We start from the raw sequence: 20,791 nt of genomic DNA, 5'->3' as shown, positions 1-20,791 counted from the left end.
TTCAACCAAGTCTCTGTCTTTCTCACACAGAACAACCTCCTGGACAGTAACCAATCTGGCTTCAGAAGTGGACATTCGACCGAAACTGCATTGCTTTCTGTTGTTGAAGCCCTAAGACTTGCAAGAGCGGCTTTCAAATCTTCATTACTTATCTTGCTGGATCGGTCTGCTGCTTTTGATACGGTCAACCATCAGATCCTCTTGTCAACAATATTGAGAATGGGCATCTCAGGAACCGCACTCCAGTGGTTTGTGTCTTACCTCTCTGATAGGTCCTTCAAAGTATCTGGGAGAGGTGAGGTATCCAAGTCGCAACATCTAGCTACTGGGGTGCCTCAGGGCTCAGTTCTTGGACCACTTCTCTTTTCTGTCTACATGGCATCACTAGGTTCTGTCATTTAGAAACATGGCTTTTCATATCACTGCTATGCTGATGACACTCAACTCTACCTCTCATTCCATCCTGATAATCCGACGATAGCTGCTCGCATCTCAGCGTGTCTAACAGACATTTCTTGCTGGATGATGGACCATCACCTTCAACTCAACCTAGCTAAGACAGAACTGCTTGTAGTTTCAGCTAACCCATCGCTTCATCACAATCTCACCTTCCAGTTAGGCTCATCTACCATAACTCCTTCAAAAACAGCCAGAAAACCTTGTGATTGATGATAAGCTGATTTTTTCAGACCACATTGCTAAAACTGCCCGGTCCTGCAGATTTGCATTATACAATATTACGAAGATCAGGCCCTTTCTCTCGGAACATGCAACACGACTCCTTGTTCAGGCTCTTGTTCTGTCCAGACTTGACTATTGCAATGCTCTCTTGGCAGGTCTTCCAGCCAATTCTATTAAACCTCTACAATTAATCCAAAATGCCACTGCAAGATTAATCTTTAATGAGCCGAAATGAATGCACGTCACGCCTCTGTTCATCAATTTGCACTGGCTACCAATAGCTGCTCACATTAAATTCAAGGCATTAATGTTTGCCTACAGAACCACCACTGGCTCTGCACCCCTTTACCTAAATTCATTACTTCAGACTTATATGCCCTCTAGAAGCTTGCATTCTTCAAGGGAACGACGCATTATTGTGCCATCCCAAAATACGCACAAAAACACTTTCATGGACTTTTTCATTAACTGTTCCCATCTGGTGGAATGACCTGCCCAACTCAATCAGAGCAGCCGAATCCTTACCCATCTTCAAGAAACGGCTAAAAATTCATCTGATCCATCTTCACTTGACCCTCTAACTCTAGCACTCTCTATTCTAATTTTATTTTATCTATGTCTTTTCATTTAAAAAAAAAATTCTTATGTCCTCATTTGTAAGTCGCTTTGGATAAAAACGTCTGCTAAATGACTAAAATAAATACTTTTACATCCATAATATTATAAATTGACAATTTATTGCTGGTCTGTGGTTTTACAGTGCTGTATGTTTTTTTAAAGATTTCATATTATTGTAAAGTGAGCTTAAAGGGTTCACTACAATGAAAATCACACAGATTCAGTGTGACATCAATAAGAAAAACTATAATTTTATAGATATTGTAAATAATAGTTGTTCACATTAAAATATGTATGAACTTAATACATGACCTAGACTATTTAGCAAAAATCCTGTCATTTTAATATTACATTAGATTTATTAAAAATTGTTGCTGCTCCCATTAAGCTCTTTCAAATTGAACGTCTATGTAAATACTTCATAAACAGATTTTACATATAAACTGATGGTTGTCACTTTAAAGTGCCGCTATTATAGGTAATGAAAGGTTCACATTTTGGTTTGGGGAGTCCACACTTTGTCTTATAATATGCATTTATTTTTACCTTATTTGCTCAACTACTCCCAAACGATTCATGTAACGATTCATTTTTCCAAACCCCTCCTTTGCGTGACGCTAATTTGCAGTGATTGGTCCGATTGGTCTCATTTTCATTTCATCATGCCTGTAATGCGTGATAAAGCAGCATTTGTGAGCGCAGTGCTTTGTGTACATCTTTACCGGGGAAACTGCTATTTTTACTGCTCCAAAAGCGGCACCTAGTGGCAAAGAATGAATTTGCATTTTCATTCAGACCAACCAACAAGTGGGTGAGCAATATGCTAATGTTTCGTCCATTTTCTCCGCTGCTAAAGAAACTCTTAAGCCCCTTATAAGTCCTCGTCCGTACTCCTAACTATTTTGGACCTTAAGACCTCTTTTAAGGGTTAAGATGCTTTCTGAATTACTTTTTTCTTTACTAGGATCTTTTCTTTAATTTTAAGAGGAAACTTTTCTTAGAATTTTGTTACTAGGAGCAACACTTAGCACTAAGATTTTTCATGAATACGGGCCCAGATGTCAATTAACTTAATTAGTTGCTAGATGTTCTCCCAGCTGAATCTTTTCAGAATTTCATGCTTTTTTAGCCCTTTGTTGTCCCCTTGCCAACTTTCTTGAGACCTGTAACAGGCATCAAATTTGAAATGAGCTCATTAAGTGGATAAGTGTGAAAGTCTTTTAGTTTTCATTTTATTCAAAATTTAAAAAATGTCCCAACATTTCCGGAATTTGGGTTGTAGTAATCTAATGAAAACATTATGTATTTACCGTCACTTCTGACCAATTTAATGCATCTTTGCTAAATTATAGTATTTATTTTCTTAAAATAAAGCTTATACTGACCCCAAAACCTGTGAACAGCAGTATATTAATGCATGTTAAAATATGCATAGCATAAAGAGAGAAAAAGAACAATTAAGTCTTCTGGCTTTTCTAATGTTCCACACAAGTCAACCTTTAATATAAGTAACTTTAACCCTAATTAAAACTTATAATTTTAAATTAATTCTTCATGATACTCTCATTGAAAAAATGTAATGTCAATTTTCTGCCATTAATTTTACAAACAATAAAATACAATGAAATGCAGTTCAGACTTGAAAATGCAGGTAAATCACCTGTAAAAAAACAAACAAAAAAAAAAACATTAAATTCCTTCATATTAATACAGTACATTGTGCTCTATTCTTACAGGTTTTTTTTAGCATATACTTCCATTGTTTCTGTGGCTCAATTATCCACAGAAACAATGACTATATCGGCCAACTAAATGTCAATGTACTTACAAACAGAGTCCATTTCAATCAATTCTCTGAAAAGCTGTTGCTTCACAAAGATGAAAGAAGAGCTCTTGAGTGTACATTTTTGAGGTGCTCAAGGCTTGTTTTCTCTAGGTGAACACTCATCTCTCACTCTTTCATTCATCCCTGGAGAGTTCAGAAAACATCCACAGCAGGGTGCATGTGAAGTTAGTTGACCCCTTTCAGTCGGTATTGTCAGAGTATTAAGTATTTTCATCCTCTTGCTGAGGCGACACTTGAAAAGATTTGAGGTTGTTCTGTTCAGCCTTAAATATTCAATGTATATGCAGGTAAACAGGCTCTGTTACAAAACCAAGTGAGCTGCCTTCTCAAACAGCACCCGACACGACAATTGAAATGCTCTACATACGCATACAAATATCATTCATTAAAAAAAGCGCACAACAGAATTGACCCAGATTTGATTTCCTAAATATTTTTACAATCTGGTATTGCACATTATGAATATTGTTTGCTCTTTGGATAAAAGCATTTGCTAAATGCTTAAATGTAAGCTAACAGCACAATAATCTAATAAGCATAAAAACACACAGCACACATAAATACTGTGTAAAAGGTGTAAAAGATGGCATTTTTATTTAGATTGAACTGATTCCTTTAGATATACTCCAGTATTGAATTAATAATTAAAACGCTGTATATTTGTTTACTGAATACTATTATAATAATATTATGTTTAAATATTTTAAAGTTTTATATTTTCTGTTTTCATTGTAATGCAAGTTATAATTTTATTCATTTTATTTGTATTTATTTATTTGTAATAAATCTACTATACAGATTTTATATTATTTTAATACAAAAATGTTGCCTTTGTAACTAGCTGAAAGAAAATACATTTCTGAATAGTTTAGATTTAATTTTCTTGTATTTTATTTTTAAAAAAAAAAGTTTGAAGTAACAAAAATGTTTTATGGTTTTAGTTTTAGTTAACTACGAAAATGCTCCCTATGTAGGCAGCTTACTAGATATTTGAACATTGATAAAGCTTTATGGAGAATAAATCTCAGTTTTAGACTTTTTTTCTTACAATTCCTTTCAAATCTTTTTTTTTTTTTTTTTTTTTTTTTTTTTTAAAGCATACCTTATTGGTTTTTCATGCAAGATGCTTTGTAAAGTCATAATCATATGTGGTCTGGAAGTAAGACATTGTGGAACATGGTGTAAAGGACTAATCCTCTTATGCCATACTAAATAAAGTTTATGGATCTAGAATAATCTTTAATCCACACAACACAGCCATATTAGAGATGCCTTGGTTTTAGCATAAGCCCTGCCATTTAGATTAAACAAACACCATTTTCCCAGCAGGACCGAGACCACACATGCACGTCTGTAAAGGGCGACCTATTTCATAAAAAGCTGATTTTCTTTTTAAAGAAACTATTATGCTATAACACATTTAATGACCCTTTGAGACAAAAAGAACTGGTTATGTAACATTATAATGCAACAACTGTATGCCTCCACTATAATGCAACAAACATAAGGTTTTGTACTTTCTTTGACTAAATAAAGGGATTAAAACATAATATTCCTCGAAAGACTGGGTCTTATAATAGTCTGTTCACACTCTACCAGGGTCACTGTGTAGGTTTTAGAAATGCTGTTTTTTTGGGCTGAACAATATAAAATATTCAATATACATTCATGACAATATATTTTAATAAATGCAAGCAGCATCATGAATTTTACAGTAATTTTAACATGCTCTTTATTTGTTATAAAATTTTCCTAAAGACGACAACATCAACTTCTGCTAATATGGGAGCATTAAAAATTAAAGAAGGAAAAGAGTAAATATTTCTTGCTTATTTCTAATTGCTCTGAAATGGCTTTTAAGAAATTTTGAACTGAATTCTGAATTAATTTATATGTTTATATTAATAAATATTATGTTTTGAATTAAATAATACTACTAAAAAATAAAATAAACTATTGAAATGTAAAATAATCAAAAACATCAAGAGAACATACGTATGTATGTATGTATATATATATATATATATATATATATATATATATATATATATATATATATATATATATATATATATATATATATATACACACACACTCACCTAAAGGATTATTAGGAACACCATACTAATACTGTGTTTGACCCCCTTTCGCCTTCAGAACTGCCTTAATTCTACGTGGCATTTATTCAACAAGGTGCTGAAAGCATTCTTTAGAAATGTTGGCCCATATTGATAGGATAGCATCTTGCAGTTGGAGATTTGTGGGATGCACATCCAGGGCACGAAGCTCCCGTTCCACCACATCCCAAAGATGCTCTATTGGGTTGAGATCTGGTGACTGTGGGGGCCATTTTAGTACAGTGAACTCATTGTCATGTTCAAGAAACCAATTTGAAATGATTCGAGCTTTGTGACATGATGCATTATCCTGCTGGAAGTAGCCATCAGAGGATGGGTACATGGTGGTCATAAAGGGATGGACATGGTCAGAAACAATGCTCAGGTAGGCCGTGGCATTTAAACGATGCCCAATTGGCACTAAGGGGCCTAAAGTGTGCCAAGAAAACATCCCCCACACCATTACACCACCACCACCAGCCTGCACAGTGGTAACAAGGCATGATGGATCCATGTTCTCATTCTGTTTACGCCAAATTCTGACTCTACCATCTGAATGTCTCAACAGAAATCGAGACTCATCAGACCAGGCAACATTTTTCCAGTCTTCAACCGTCCAATTTTGGTGAGCTCGTGCAAATTGTAGCCTCTTTTTCCTATTTGTAGTGGAGATGAGTGGTACCCGGTGGGGTCTTCTGCTGTTGTAGCCCATCCGCCTCAAGGTTGTGCGTGTTGTGGCTTCACAAATGCTTTGCTGCATACCTCGGTTGTAACGAGTGGTTATTTCAGTCAAAGTTGCTCTTCTATCAGCTTGAATCAGTCGGCCCATTCTCCTCTGACCTCTAGCATCAACAAGGCATTTTCGCCCACAGGACTGCCGCATACTGGATGTTTTTCCCTTTTCACACCATTCTTTGTAAACCCTAGAAATGGTTGTGCGTGAAAATCCCAGTAACTGAGCAGATTGTGAAATACTCAGACCGGCCCGTCTGGCACCAACAACCATGCCACGCTCAAAATTGCTTAAATCACCTTTCTTTCCCATTCTGACATTCAGTTTGGAGTTCAGGAGATTGTCTTGACCAAGACCACACCCCTAAATGCATTGAAGCAACTGCCATGTGATTGGTTGATTAGATAATTGCATTAATGAGAAATTGAACAGGTGTTCCTAATAATCCTTTAGGTGAGTGTATATATATGCAACAATATACAATTTTTTAAAAGAAATTTATACTTTTATTCAGCAAGGATATGTAAAATAGATACGAAGCAAAAAGTAAAAACTTAAATACTTCTTATACATGTTTAAAAGAAATTTCATTTTCAGAAATATTTTTTAGCTGTATCACGAGTCCTACCTTGAACAAAATATACAGGGAGCTAAATATCCCCCAAAGATTATATAATAAAATTGGCCTTGACTCCACTTCATAGAGTTGAAGTCTTCATTTAACCAGTGTACAGTGACTATATTGAAAGTACAGTATCATCACTTGGACACAAAGAGCTTACAGTTTTGTGAGACTTCCACAAATATCACAGAATCGTACTCCTTCCTCCCTGTGGGAAACTACTGGCAACTGAAGAAGAAAGTAACATGTGACAGCAAGTGGAAATTATGTAATAAACATAATGAAAACGCTTTAGCTTTAAACCCACAGTACCTCTGCAGCACTTAAGAACATGCAACCCAGGTCACATTTCATCCCAAAGGAATATGTGGTATAATTCAGCGGTTAAAGCGTGCAGAGAATAGGATGCGCTCCATTTAGTGAATATGAGCACGATCAAACTGCTTCTGGGAAGTTCACACTCTTAATGCGCAGTGCAATTAGGACTGCAGCTTTCTTAAATTAGAGCCAAATTTAGGTGCTTCAAAATAAGCAGAAAGAAAAATCAATCACACAAGGGAAATGCTTTTTCCAAACTGTTAAAATGCCATTACATGTTCCGTGAGAATAATATATTCAGAGGAAACTGGCCTCGTTTGTATGCACGTCCTAAATTTAAAGCCCTATGCTAGGAGTCTGGAGTAGTTTTCAACCAATTATAGTCATGCGGTTCATTTGCCGGTAGGTCCGTATGAAAATCAGGGTCACATGGGGTGACATTAAAATGCATTCCCTGAAATGAGTTCAGAATTTCACCCGGCACATTTCCTTATCTGCTTCTTCGAAAGAAGGTGACAATTAAGTCACCTACATTTTTGCCTCCATTCAATTTTCTTGAAATAACATTTCGGTCTTTAACACAGAGCTTATCCTCACACTCCACTTTCAATAAAGCCTCTTATTTTGAGACAAGGAATCTTCAAACAGCTCCAGGACCTCTTAAAATAGCAATTATTTGGACTATAAGTGGCCTCTGATCCCATGCCCTTAGTCTGAACTCCACAAACTTCAAAGCATCTTGGGAGTTTAAAAAACACTTAAGTAATATTATCGACTTGACTGTATTCACACTACTGGATGAGAACAAAACTTGAACTAAATTGAGCTGGATAATGACACTGTCTTCTGTAGAGCTGATTTACAGCGGAATCAAATTTGTTTCATAATTGATGAACAACACTTATTCAGCTGAATTAAGCTTGAACTGACTTGAGCTAAATAATGACTACTATCTTCTGTAGAGTTGTTTTTATGTTGAATAGAGTTTGCAATGTTTACGCTGTTATTAAACTAACCTGAATAAACATACTAAACTGAGCTGAATAATCACACTATTGTCTTTTTAGAGCTGCTATACAAGCTTTAGAGCTTGTATAAAGCGCTATATATAAATAAATGTGAAAAGTGACATTTGGGAACGCACAAAGCCTGCATGTTTAATTTTGTGCGTGTGTGTGTGTGTGTGTGTGTGTGTGTTTGCTGGGCGGAGCAAAGGCAACCTGAATGCTCTCACTTCATTAACAAGCCTTATTATAGTAGGTAACGTGGTGTGAAGTGTGAGTGGCTCTGACAGCACATCTGTGTTCCTGGGGGATTGTGTGATCAGGAGACAAGAGGCGAATCCTGCATAATCTGGGTAATCTCTGCTCTAAGAGTGGATAAACCCTGCTGAGGCGAGGGCCACACACAAGAATTCAGTCTGTATTAACTGTTCCCAATGGTTGAGAGTACAGCCAATAGTTCTCACTGTGGCATAAAAAAGCATGATGCAATACAAGAAAATATTTAGTGCCCTCCATAAGTATTGGAACAGTAAAGACAAAATTGTTCTGTTGGCTGTGGAGTCAAGACATTTGCAAATATGATTAAAAGATGAATATGAGACAAAACTACAGAATGTCACATTTTATTATTAGCCGTTTCAACACATATGTTTTACCAAATAAAAAGAACAGCACTTTTAGAGTTCATCCCACTCATTGACGTGAGCATAAGTATTGGGACAGTTGAACATAAGGCAGATATAAAAGATTAAAAGCTATTATTTAGTTGCAGATCCCTTGCACACAATCACAGCAGTGAGTCTGTGACCCATAGACATCACCAGACTCTTGGTCTCATCCTTTGAAATGCTTTTCCCAGCCTTTAATGCAGCCAATTCCAATTGTTGCTTGTTTTGGGGAGTTTCTGCCTTTACTCTCCTCTCCAGCTGGTGAAATTCATGTTCAATCAGATTTAAATCTGGAGATTGACTTGGGCAATATAAGACTTTCCATTTCTTTGCCCTTATAAATTCCTTGACTGAACTGGCAGGGTGTTTTGGGTCATTGTCCTGATGCAATATGAAGCACTTCCCAATGAATCTGGTGGCATTTTCTTGAATATTGGTAGGCAAGATGGTTTTGTACCCTTCTAAATTCATTCTGCTACTGTCATCATACATTAAGTCATCAGTAAAGTTGAGAGGGCCTGTTCCAGAGGCAGCCATGCATGCCCATGCCATGACACCACCTCCACCATGCTTTACAGATGAGGCTGTATGCTTGGGATCATTGCAGTTCCCTTTTTCTCCACATTAGTGCTTTCCCATCACTTAGATAAAGGTTCATCTTTGTCTCATCGGTCCATAAACACAGCTCCAAAACTCTTCTGGCTCACCTTTGTGCTTTTTTTCAAACTCTAATCTTGGCTTTCTATTTTTGGTGCTGGTCAGAGGTTTGCATCTTGCTGTGTAGCATCTGTAATTCTGTGTCAAAGTCTCCTGAGGACAGTAGATTGTCAGAGCATCACCCCAGCTTTCTGGAAGTTGTTGGTGATTTTATAGACACGTCTGCCAGGATTCATTTTCACAGCTTTTATGATTTGTCTGTCATCAACTACTGTTGTTTTCTCAGCCGATCAGGTCGTCGTTGTTGGTTGCTGGTGGTTTCCAAACTCTTGATTTCTCCATGCCCTTTGTTTTTGCTAGAGCTCTAACTGACTTCCTCTTTTCTTTTAGCATCCAAAAGTCAGCTCCCTCGTCTTCATCCTGGTTTGTGTGTGTCATCATCGAATGCAAGATTCAGAATGCAGAAGTAATGGATATAACTGATACAACACATTCCCTGCTTTTAATATCTGAAGAATTAATGCAACAGGACACAGCTGATCACTTAGAAAGACCTGTGAGGCAACTGTTCCAATACTTATGATCACATCAGATAGAGGGATGCAACTCTAAAAGTGCTGAACTTCTTAGCTGGTAAAACATGTATGTGTTGAATCACCCAATAATAAAATGTGACATTCTGTAGTTTTGTCTCATTTTCATCTTTTAATCATATTTGCAAATGTCTTGACTCCACAGCCAACAGAGCAATTTTGTCTTTACTGTTCCAATACTTTTGGAGGGCACTGTATATAGATCAATTTGGAGCAGATATATATGCGATATACTGTACGTACCTCCATGTACATGTCGTGACATATTTGAGTGGTGCTAAAAGAGTGTTCGGTTTTCTCCCCAGAACAGATGAATGTACATATGGTGCGTTTTATGTGACACTGGTTTTGTAAGTGTCACCACAGTTCTGACTTGAAATATCCGTTGAGTGGCGCTGTAAGTCCAATGCTCCATAATGTTTTAAAATAAAGTACCATCTGCACTACACCTAAACCAACCTGATAGAATGAACAAAAGCTAATGTGACGTAAAAACGCAATCATGACATTTTAGCTTGTTTTTCGATCTCTCATCTTTCAGCTCTTTCATTGTGAGTCATGTTTTTTTTGTACCCAAGAATTTCACATCCTAAGTCCAATTCTGTGCCGCTTGAACTACCGAGCAAGCTTGTTATGTCCGGAAAGTAAAACATATGGAGCTGTAATCATAACGGTGTACAAAAATGATTACAAGTGCTCGCTGTTTTACCACCTCTAGTGTTAATTTCTGTTGGAAACTGCAGTGATATGTACTTAAGTTCCCACAGATACGTTTTCATCATGAGATCAGGTAGCAAACAAGCCAGAAGAGTGGGCTATAAACTCATGATTCTGAGCCCAGGGGAAAAGACAGAATGGCGAGTTGTTTTTCCTTATAAGAATTGTGAGATAATCTCGGAATTGTGAGAATAAAGTCAGAATTTTGAAATATAAACACAAATTTAGCATTTTTTTACTCTTTTATTCCATGGCTTCCATAGACTGCTACTTGAAAACTGTCATTTTATGCCACCAGATAGGCTCTGCCCACAAAAAAAAAAGTCATCACTGTTTGCAAGCACCAAATTGGTCTACTGTGTGTGTATGTATATATGTATATATATGTATATATATATATATATATATATATATATATATATATATATATATATATATATATATATATATATATATATATATATATATATATAATTTCATTTCCATTTAGTTTGTTGAAGTATTAAAATAACTCAAATTAAATAAAACAAACTTAAAAGACCTATACAGACATAATAAATTCAGACATTATTTAACTAAAATTAAAATAGATTTGTATTTTTAATCACGACAGTATAGTTTATCAGTAATCCTAAGAAATAACACTGCCAAACACACATGCTAAAAACAACTTACTTACACATAGTAAGAAATGGTTATAAAAACTGAAACAGAAGTGAAACAAGTAGTAGAAAAGAGGAGAAATCAAAAGTGATACTTATATCCTTTACCGGTGTCCCAGCCCGGTGGAGTCGATGGTTTTTACACTCTTCGTTCATCACACAAGGAGGACTTCACGCGACCGCTGCCGAGGTAAACTAAGCTTCTTTTTTATACCCATCTAAGAAAATACTAATTGAACTTAGCTGGACACACTTTCCTTATTTTTCACAACAAATGGCCAAGCAAGCGCAGACACTGACATGATAAGCGAGACAGAACGAGACCAAACGCGATATCAGCACGCCTCCACATAGCAAACAAAACAAGCATTTCCTATCAACGACTACTGCGCTAAACACTAATAATAATTTATAGTAGAGAAAGATTCTTCAGATCGTTAAAATGTTCCTCACACTAAGAAAAATGGTAAGTACTGTTCACTGAAAGGTTCTTTGGGGAACCAAAAATGGTTGTTTTATGGCATCAAAGTAAAAACATCCATTAGGAACCTTTCAATCTCTACTTCTCAAAGTAAAAAAATAAGATCTATGAATAATCCAGAACCCAATACACTCCTCTGAAGAACCTGATATGTAACCACAACAAATTAATGAATCTCCAAAGATCTATAAAGACAACTCAAGACCGTATACTGTTGGGAAAAAATAATAATAATAATACTGATGTCACAACAAGGCTTCTTTGGTCAACCAGCATCACCAAAAAAGTCAGCTAGACCAGCACTAAACCAAAATAAACTGGAAGATCTAATCTTTTCAGCTTTATAAGAAAAGTATTTTTAGCTGAACCTGCAAAATTAAAACATCACCTCCGTAAGAGCATATTAATCATTTCATAATAATGTGGCTCAGATGTTACTTATGACTCTTGGATATTACATGGATATTACACTTATGGATTCATTATGAAACCAGCATAACATAAGCAGAATCCACAATATACTGTATGGGCTCTATGCTTGGCCATGTAATGCGTGTCCTAAAGTGCACTTTGAATCACGTGTAAACATGGCTAGAGCTCTGAGCGATGCCTTCAGCATGTCAAGGGTAGCTCTATTTCTCTAACAGAAAGAGTACACGCATCTTCAGTGGTATCAACATACCCTTGTAAAGGAATAGTTTACCCAAAAGAAAATACTGTCATCACTTACTTTCTATTATGAAGCATTAAGGAAGATATTTGAGAAATGTCAATACAATGGAAGTTAATGAGCTTTAATGCGGTTTAGTTATACCGATGTTCTTGAAAATATTGTCTTTTGTGTCCCCAGAAAAAACAATGCATACAGTTTTAGAACAACATGAGGTTGAGTACATAAGACAATTTTCATTTCTGGAGGACTATACCTTCATATAGTTATAGTGAACAATATGCTTTTGGTATGTGGAACAAAAAGCAAAAGAAAGCTGATGATGATATTCCAGGGCAGCAATTATTGATTGATTGATCGATTGAATATAATTTTTTAGATTTATTATAAGAGAAATAAAAATAATAATTGCATTTATTCTATAGCTTATTTTGTATGTCATACCTAAGATATTAATGAAGTAAAATGATACACGTATTTACAAAATACAGACTACGCTTCTATCAAAAAACGATAGAGAACAATAGAATTATTTTATATATTCTGTATTTTTTCATAAAGTTATATTATTATTTTGAATGGTATTTTTGTATTTATTTATTTTTCAAGCTACTGATATATACTGTGTGTCACTTTCAGAAATGGACACCCTGATAACGATAAGCTAGTTCTGCAGGTGAAGTGGTTTTATCCTCTTTGCTTCGTGCCTAAAAACTCTAGTTGCCTGTGGAAAAAAAAAATCATTGTAATGGACAGCCTCTCATGGTTTTAGTGACCACCTGTGCAGAACAAATTGACATCCTGGACTCTAAATAATCTTTCTACAAATCGAATGACGCATTATTCGTCTTAATTTCTGAGGCTACTCACTATTCAACCAAGATTACAAGTCAAGGTTACAGTAACCCAGGTAGTCAATTTTGGCCTGTAAATACCCTCATTAATTAAGAATCCTTCCTGGGTCAATATTAGCTGAGTGGTGAGGGTCACCTCAAGACTGTATATTGATAAAAAAAGACAAAGAAAAAGAAAGAGTGCTTCTAATTGGAGGCTCAGGCACGGAGAGATCTTCTCCAGGGATATTTGAACATTAAACCCACAGTCAGACGGCAAACAGGGAGGGTAAATGTACAGAGACAAGAGTGCCATTTAATCCAGCCTGCTTATTATAAAGAAAAGCACCAAGTATGCCAGCGCTATCGATTGCAACAAGAAAAACACAGCCATTAAGAATCACTTAACGAAAAGCTTGTTGGTTTTAACCATCATTTCAAGGAACGCTGGTTTATTCTCGTCTAAAGCACTCGTGTTTCCAGGCCTGTTATATGAACATCTCCATCATGTGAGGATATCAGCCCTAGACAGCAGATTTATTGCTCTTCTGTGAAGCCAATAAACAGCAGAAATGTGAGCCAATTCCCCACAGGTTGAAGCCCGAGCTCTTCTACGGTCAGATTCATTATGCATACAGTACATCATACGTCAAAACTAAATTTCCCTCCCCTTGAGCACTCTGGAAAGCGCAATAACATTATCGCACCAGAGTGATATCGCAGTCAAACTACGCACTATCATGCATCTGCCCATCCAACATAGACTCTCTGCATTTCCACCAGATGTTTTTCAATGAAATGAGCCAATGAGCTGTAATAATGATCTGTGACCTACAAGAGAGAGACATGTAGGTTAAGTTCGCTTGCTGCTCCGCTTCTTTGCATGCATGTCCCAGGGATGTTTTCAAAGTATAAATCCCAGCAGCTCCTTTAATCTCCTTACACGCTTACATCCGCTTTAAAAATTCACTAACACAGTGACAAATGCACATTGACTCAGGACGTCGCTCTGGCCAATAGAAGAGTCCAAACTGCACATTTAGACTTTCAGTGAATAGAGACAGGTTTGCAAATAAAGCTTTGATTTGAATGCATTGTACCAATAGTAATGATAGCATGAATTTCTAGATTGCATTCACAAGACATCTTTTTAATCAGAAAAATCATTGATTCAGATTAAGGTACTAAAAGTGGATGTATTCATTGTACTGACTTAAGCGTTAGCTTATTTATTTATTTATTCCCAATAGAATGATTTTCATTATTTTATAACAGAAAATACATTATTATTATTTAATTTTCTTTTCTTGCATTACAATAATTCAATGATAAGAAAATTCAATGATTCTGATTACTGTATGCAAAAAAACTATATACTATTTAAATGATAAAATTGTTAATCATTAATGTATTTGTTGTTCTGAATATATTTGCATTACAGTAAAGACAATTTGGAGATGAGGTATGTTACGATCATGAAAAATATCACAATGTAAAAATACTATGGTCCTAAAATTAGGCTTTATTTTCTTATAATTAAAACTAAATATAATTATAATATATTTGTAGCATTTGGACCAATCAGACACACAACTATTTTGTTATATTTTGCCCCCTCACCTAACCAAAGGGCCAACTATGAGGGTCTGTGGACCCTTCCCCCGAATTGCATCGAACACCCAAGAAAGGCAGAACAGGCCTCTGGTTCCATGGCAACCCATCTGATAACACTTGTTTTATTGCTCAAATGAATACGGGCAGAGCAACTCACTTCATTTCACCTTAGGAAAAAGGCATTATGCCATAAAAATTTACTCTTTAATTAATTAAAAGAAAAACCTTTCTTTGAATGAACACACATATCTTCAGGTCATTGTGTATATTATTACTGTTCGTATATGTTTTTTGTGTATTGTATACTGTTTTATGCATGCTTACGATAGATCACTAGTTAATATCACTCTAGCTGTATCATGTTTAGTCTCTATCAATTCGTCTTTGGATGATCTAATTGAGAGTGAACATTACATGGTGTTACCTATGCAACATATTAGTGTCCTAAGAATCTTTAGTAGTTTGTGCATTAACCCAGGCAAATTACCATGTTCAGAGACTAATTCAGTCGTAAAATTTTCCCTCCAAAAATGCAGGACTCCATTGGCTATTCGACACCCCAGAGGTGTGACCTCTATAGCAGATAAAGCTCTCACATCAGTGACGCCCCTGCAGTCTGCGGTTCTGTTAGATCCTAAGAGAATGAGGAGGATGTGAGCTAGAACTCTCCTGGACCCTTAAGTTTTTGCGCCAGGCCTTGCAGCCTTGACTCTCCATTCAACAAAGGATCCTCGAATCTCAGCAGATCTCTTTCTTAGCTCTTTTTCCCTTTTCTACCTGGGAAGAAACTCCCAGTTACTACAGAGCCAAAACAACATCTTCACCCTTCAAACCCGGTAGGGATGTAACGGTATGAAAATTTCTTATCACGATTATAGTGACCAAAATTATCACAGTTATCAGTATTATCACGGTATTGTTAAAATGTACTGGAGATGTTCAAAAAGTACCGACACATAAATCACTTCAAGTTTTATACTTAAAAATCAACAAACAGCAAATAAAATTACTTTTTGTTTGCATAATCACTAAAACAATAACATTACCAATGAGGTCTGGACTTTAAATGACAACTTGACTGACACCAGTTTAATAGCATGTTCAAATAAATAACGCAAATGTTCAAATAAAGCTTTGAAAAAGTTTCATATAAAGGTAAACCTCACATTTCAGCCTTTAAAGAAAAGAGTTAAGTCAAAATGATAATTGATTAATAAGGGGAAGGGGAAGTGGTGTGTGGCCATGTATGGTGACCCATACTCGGAATTTGTGCTCTGCATTTACCCATCCAAGTGTACACACTCAGTAGTGAACATACACCAGTAGTGAACATACACCCGGAGCAGTGGGCAGCCAATGCTGTGGCGCACGGGGAGCAGTTGGGGGTTCGGTGCCTTGCTCAAGGGTCTCACCTCAGTCATGGTATTGAGGGTGGAGAGTGTTGGTTATTCACTCCCCCCACCTACAATCCCTGCCGGACCTGAGACTCAAACCCACAACCTTCAGGTTACAAGTCCAACTCTCTATCCACTTATCTGCACCATAATAATTCTATATAGCTTATCTGAATTGTTTAAATGTGTATAATCCACATAAGCTTGTTTTTCATCAACCGGTTATGCAAATTTGGCATGCAAATTTGGTCCGTTTTTTGGCCAGACAGAAACTGCACACAGGCTGAATGTAAATAAGTGTCTGTAAATCCACTCTCTGACAGCAGGTGGCGCTTTATATGGAAAAGCTGAATTACAGCTGATTCCCGTGAACGCCGCGAACAAAGCAGTATTGTGTTTAAGAACACTTCCTTTAGGTCATACATGGAGCGAAGATGAAAACAAAATGCCATCGAATCGTTTCTGAAGACAGTCAGAGCCTTCAGAGGTACATTCCTATAATTAATTCACTGATATATTCATTTGTATAATTCCCTCAGCACTCGTTTAAAACCTCCCAGCATTTCCGCCCTGTTTTCACTCAGAATGAAACTACTCTGCTGCCGTCCGCACGTGAGACAGTTACTTAACACTGCTTTATGCTGGACAGTATTTATTTATCGTGAGTTGTTCAGATCGCGGTAATCGAATATGGTTTTAATGATAATTAAAATATGAAACGGTAATACTAACCGTGGGGAATTTTATCATGATTTATCGTCAAACCGGTAATCGTTACATCCCTAAAACCCGGAAGAACTTGAACTCCAACACCACCAAACCATCAGAACTTTCATCCGAGACTGCATCCGGGCACTCGTTCAACGACCAAAGGCATTGCAAGTATCGTACATTTAACTAAACGAAACAGAGGTTTAGTACAAGTTATAGAACCCGTTATAAATGGCGCTGAGGACTCTTTTCATAACTCCATTCTCCGGTTTCCTGATGGTTTCATCCATCAACTCTCATTTGCCCTTTCACGTTTAAGTGATTGTATGTTTGTTTAACTAGTTTGCGTTAGTGTTTAGTTAATAAAGCTCTTGTGCACAAATTACAGGAGTTTCTGATTCTGCCTTGCAAATTAATGTCCCTTTATGATTTTTGATCCTTACTACATGCTCTAATGTATTAATACTTAAGAAAGTATTTTCTGTGGCCAAGAAAATATCCTTTCTTAGAGTTGATATGAACTTACACTGAATGTTCACTGAACGAACAGATTAGTTGATGGCAATTTATTTCTGCTACAGTTATTACTGTCAGCCTATATAAATAATTGTAATTAATCATAATTCATTGTAATTATTTATATACAATTCCTTTTTGAGATAATTTGCTACATATTTATAACAATTTGTCATATTTCATAATGTGATATACAGTATAATATATAATTTTTTATGCTATAGCAGATGCACAGAAGAGGTGACTGTGAAACACGGCCAAATTCGTAATCAAAAGTCAAATAACTTCCATTACTTTGTACCTCAGAGCTCCTTTCATTATATTGTCAGATTTCATTATAATAATGATACGGCTGTTATCTAGCACAAAGAATCGAACAATCAGCCTGGGAAAATGGAGACAACCTACTGTGCTGAAACGGGGAAGTGTTTCTCAACCGTACAGACTTTGAGAATCAGAAATTAGGATGATAAGAATTCTACGCAGAGCTGTTTTGAAGTGAGACCGAAGACCTTTGGTTGTCCTTTTTTTTACCCCAGATAATAAAACAATTGCAATGCAACTTTGTACAAACAGCCAGTCTGGAACCATCACATCCCACTCGCATCCATCAAGGTACTTATGGAAATAGCCATATACCTGTCTCCCAGAAATACAGCGACTTCCCATCTCCTGTCGTTTGGGCGCAAGCGGTCCAGATTCCACAGAGCAGTAAAAATAACCTCCATAAACACAGGAACGCTGTCCTTGCACCCCTAACCCCAAGTCCCATGGCTCCCCTGAGTTGCGTAAAATCCACTCGGTCAGGAGGAAAAGAAACCCCAACGAGAGCAGAGAAAGAAGTTCAGTCGCACAGACTGAAAGAGTTTGCGTGCCTCTTCAGTTAGTGTTCCACGAAGGAACGGCGCATGTAGCGGACCTCCCGGGCTTCTGCTCCTCTGGTTGGCTGGAGAGGAAAGGAGAACGTTCTGGCTGAACAATAGAGAACGGCAGCCACTGCTTCTACTGCTGTCCTCTGCCTACTGCAGCTGACTGACGACGCATCTCCCCTCCCTCTGCCTCACTCTCTCTCTCTCTCTCTCTCTCTCTCTCTCGAGCTTAGGGCACAAGGACACTCCTTCGCCATGCTCCTGTGACGCTAAAGAAGACAAGATAAGAAGGGAGTGCAGTCCCCAAGGAGGGAGGGAGAGAGAAAGAGGGAGATTTATGAACTGCAAATTCCACATTTTCTGTGTCTGTGTGCTGAGAGTCTGGAGTTGCATGAAGCTAGATGAGTAAATGAAGGACATTATAAATACGGTATGAATGAAATAATGAAAGATTCTTTGATTTTTTTGAGAGGACACAAATGCTAAAAAGGCCACTGGAAGAAAATATTGCAAGAGAAAGGTGTCAAGTCGCACTGTCTAAAAGCACGAAATCAAAATCCACCCCATTTACTTTGGTAATACATGTTCCTTAGTGTTTTGTGCACAATGTGAATGCTACTTCGAAGAACCAAAATGTTTGTTTTTAATATATCTTCAAAATGCAATACATGCTCTCTCTTCTTAATAAACAAAATTCCAATTCTGTATTACAAAAACAACTATATACTTTTTAAGTTATAACATTGTTAATCATTAATGCATTTGTTGTACTGAATTAATGCATATACAAAGAGAAAGATTTATGAAGTGCATATTGCATTCTGAGAGACTAGAGTTGCATGAAGCTAGAAAAGTAAATGAAGGAAATTAGAAATATGGTATTGTCTAAAAGCATGAAATCAAAATTTACCCGGTTTACTTAATACGTGTTGAAATATGTTCCTTTTTGGATAACATTACCAAGGAGGTCTAAAAATAATTTCATTTGATTGCAGCATGAATTATGCCATATTTGTTCATGCTCACTCAAATATATATTTTTGAGCCAATCACCTGAGCCGTAATTGCTATGTGACTAGTTACTCTGGAGCAGGGTTATAGCTAACTAAAACCATTAAAAATAATAATAAAATACAAAACTAAAACAATTCATTTCAGCTGGTTGTCAAGGAAACATTTTTCATTTTCATTTCGTTGATGTATTCAAAATAACTGAAATAAATAAAAACTACTGATCTATTTAAAAAAAACTAATAAAATATGCAAAAAACAACTAATTACTAAAACATAAAATATAAACAAAAACAAATTAAAATTATTAATATAGAAACCATAGTACATACCTCAATAATACTAATTGTACATTGTACCAAAGTACAATGGTATTTCAGTTTGATTTTAAAGTGCATTTTCAAATGTTCAAACTTATTTTCTGCATGTTATATTTTACATTATTTCAAACCATATCAGCCATGAACAAACAGTACGAGCAAATGATTTTAAAGCACACAATCGTACTGTACCCAACATACTCAATCCATTCTCAGTATATCGACAGACTACGGATTGTGATGCAGGCAGAGATCACTAAATCTTAATGACTGTCTTGTTAATCCACTTTCCTAAGCTCAATAGCTCAGGTCATGATCTTGAGTGGCAGATACTGGCACTGGCATGAGAACAGACTATATCAGTGACAGTTTAGTTTATTTGCCTGTTTAAGTGACTGATCTAAACTCTGATGCGAAACAGCAAACTGCATTAGACTCTACTTTAAAAACAGTGTAACAAATTTGCCATAACAAAAGTCACAAAATACATCCAGGCTCTAGATCAATCATATTTTTGCTGCTGTAAAAAACAAAAAAATATTGCCTCCACAATTGCCTATAAAAAAGCCTGTTTAGGGGGGGAAAAAACAGTAGGTAAAATCTAAAAAAAATATTAAAATAATAAAATAAGCTCTGTTCAGAATAAAACAATTGTTTTCAGGAAAAATCTAAATTCATGCCATTTTAAAACCTTCTGAGATCAATAAAGCAACAAACAGAAAATGATATATTCTCTGATAATTTCTCCTCCATTTATATATCATATAGCCGCTAGACTATGTGACACATCAGCTCACGAGACATACAAGAACAAAAATTATGTGTGATATCACTTGCATTCAACCTACAGGTGATCTATCTGTGGTACAAGTAAATAATTTTTGGGTGAACTATGCTTTCAAACATTAATCAGAAGAGCTATTCTTTAAGCCAAATAAATGTGTTAATGGGGGGGGGGGGGGGGGGTGAAAACATTAGTGCATCAAAATTTTCTAGGACCACTTATATAGCAAAAAACATCTGAAATCCATCCAAAAATCTAAGTAGCATATACCAAAATGCATGCAAACATCTCTGATACATCTCATTCATTAACAATGCGTCAGGGAGTTTGTAGTAGTGCAGTGGCTGGTAGT

The 20,791-nt window shown here is 36.3% G+C and overlaps 1 protein-coding gene across 1 annotated transcript in view; it reads right to left on the bottom strand.

The window, feature by feature from the left end:
- Positions 1 to 18,515, bottom strand: part of LOC306878010 (thrombospondin type-1 domain-containing protein 7A-like) — a 139,767-nt gene extending 121,252 nt beyond the window's left edge. Inside the window, exon 1 of the mRNA XM_079430088.1 lies at positions 18,095 to 18,515. Within this exon, the coding sequence (XP_079286214.1) occupies positions 18,095 to 18,227 (133 nt within the window). The 5' untranslated portion in view covers positions 18,228 to 18,515. The remainder of the gene's footprint in view (positions 1 to 18,094) is intronic.
- Between the last annotated feature and the right edge of the window lie 2,276 nt (positions 18,516 to 20,791).

This window comes from Barbus barbus (assembly GCF_936440315.1).
Source record: "Barbus barbus genome assembly, chromosome: 12".
In the NCBI taxonomy this organism is placed as follows: domain Eukaryota; kingdom Metazoa; phylum Chordata; class Actinopteri; order Cypriniformes; family Cyprinidae; genus Barbus; species Barbus barbus.
The sequence above is the reverse complement of the archived record's forward strand: the minus strand, read 5'-3'. Positions and strand labels throughout refer to the sequence as shown.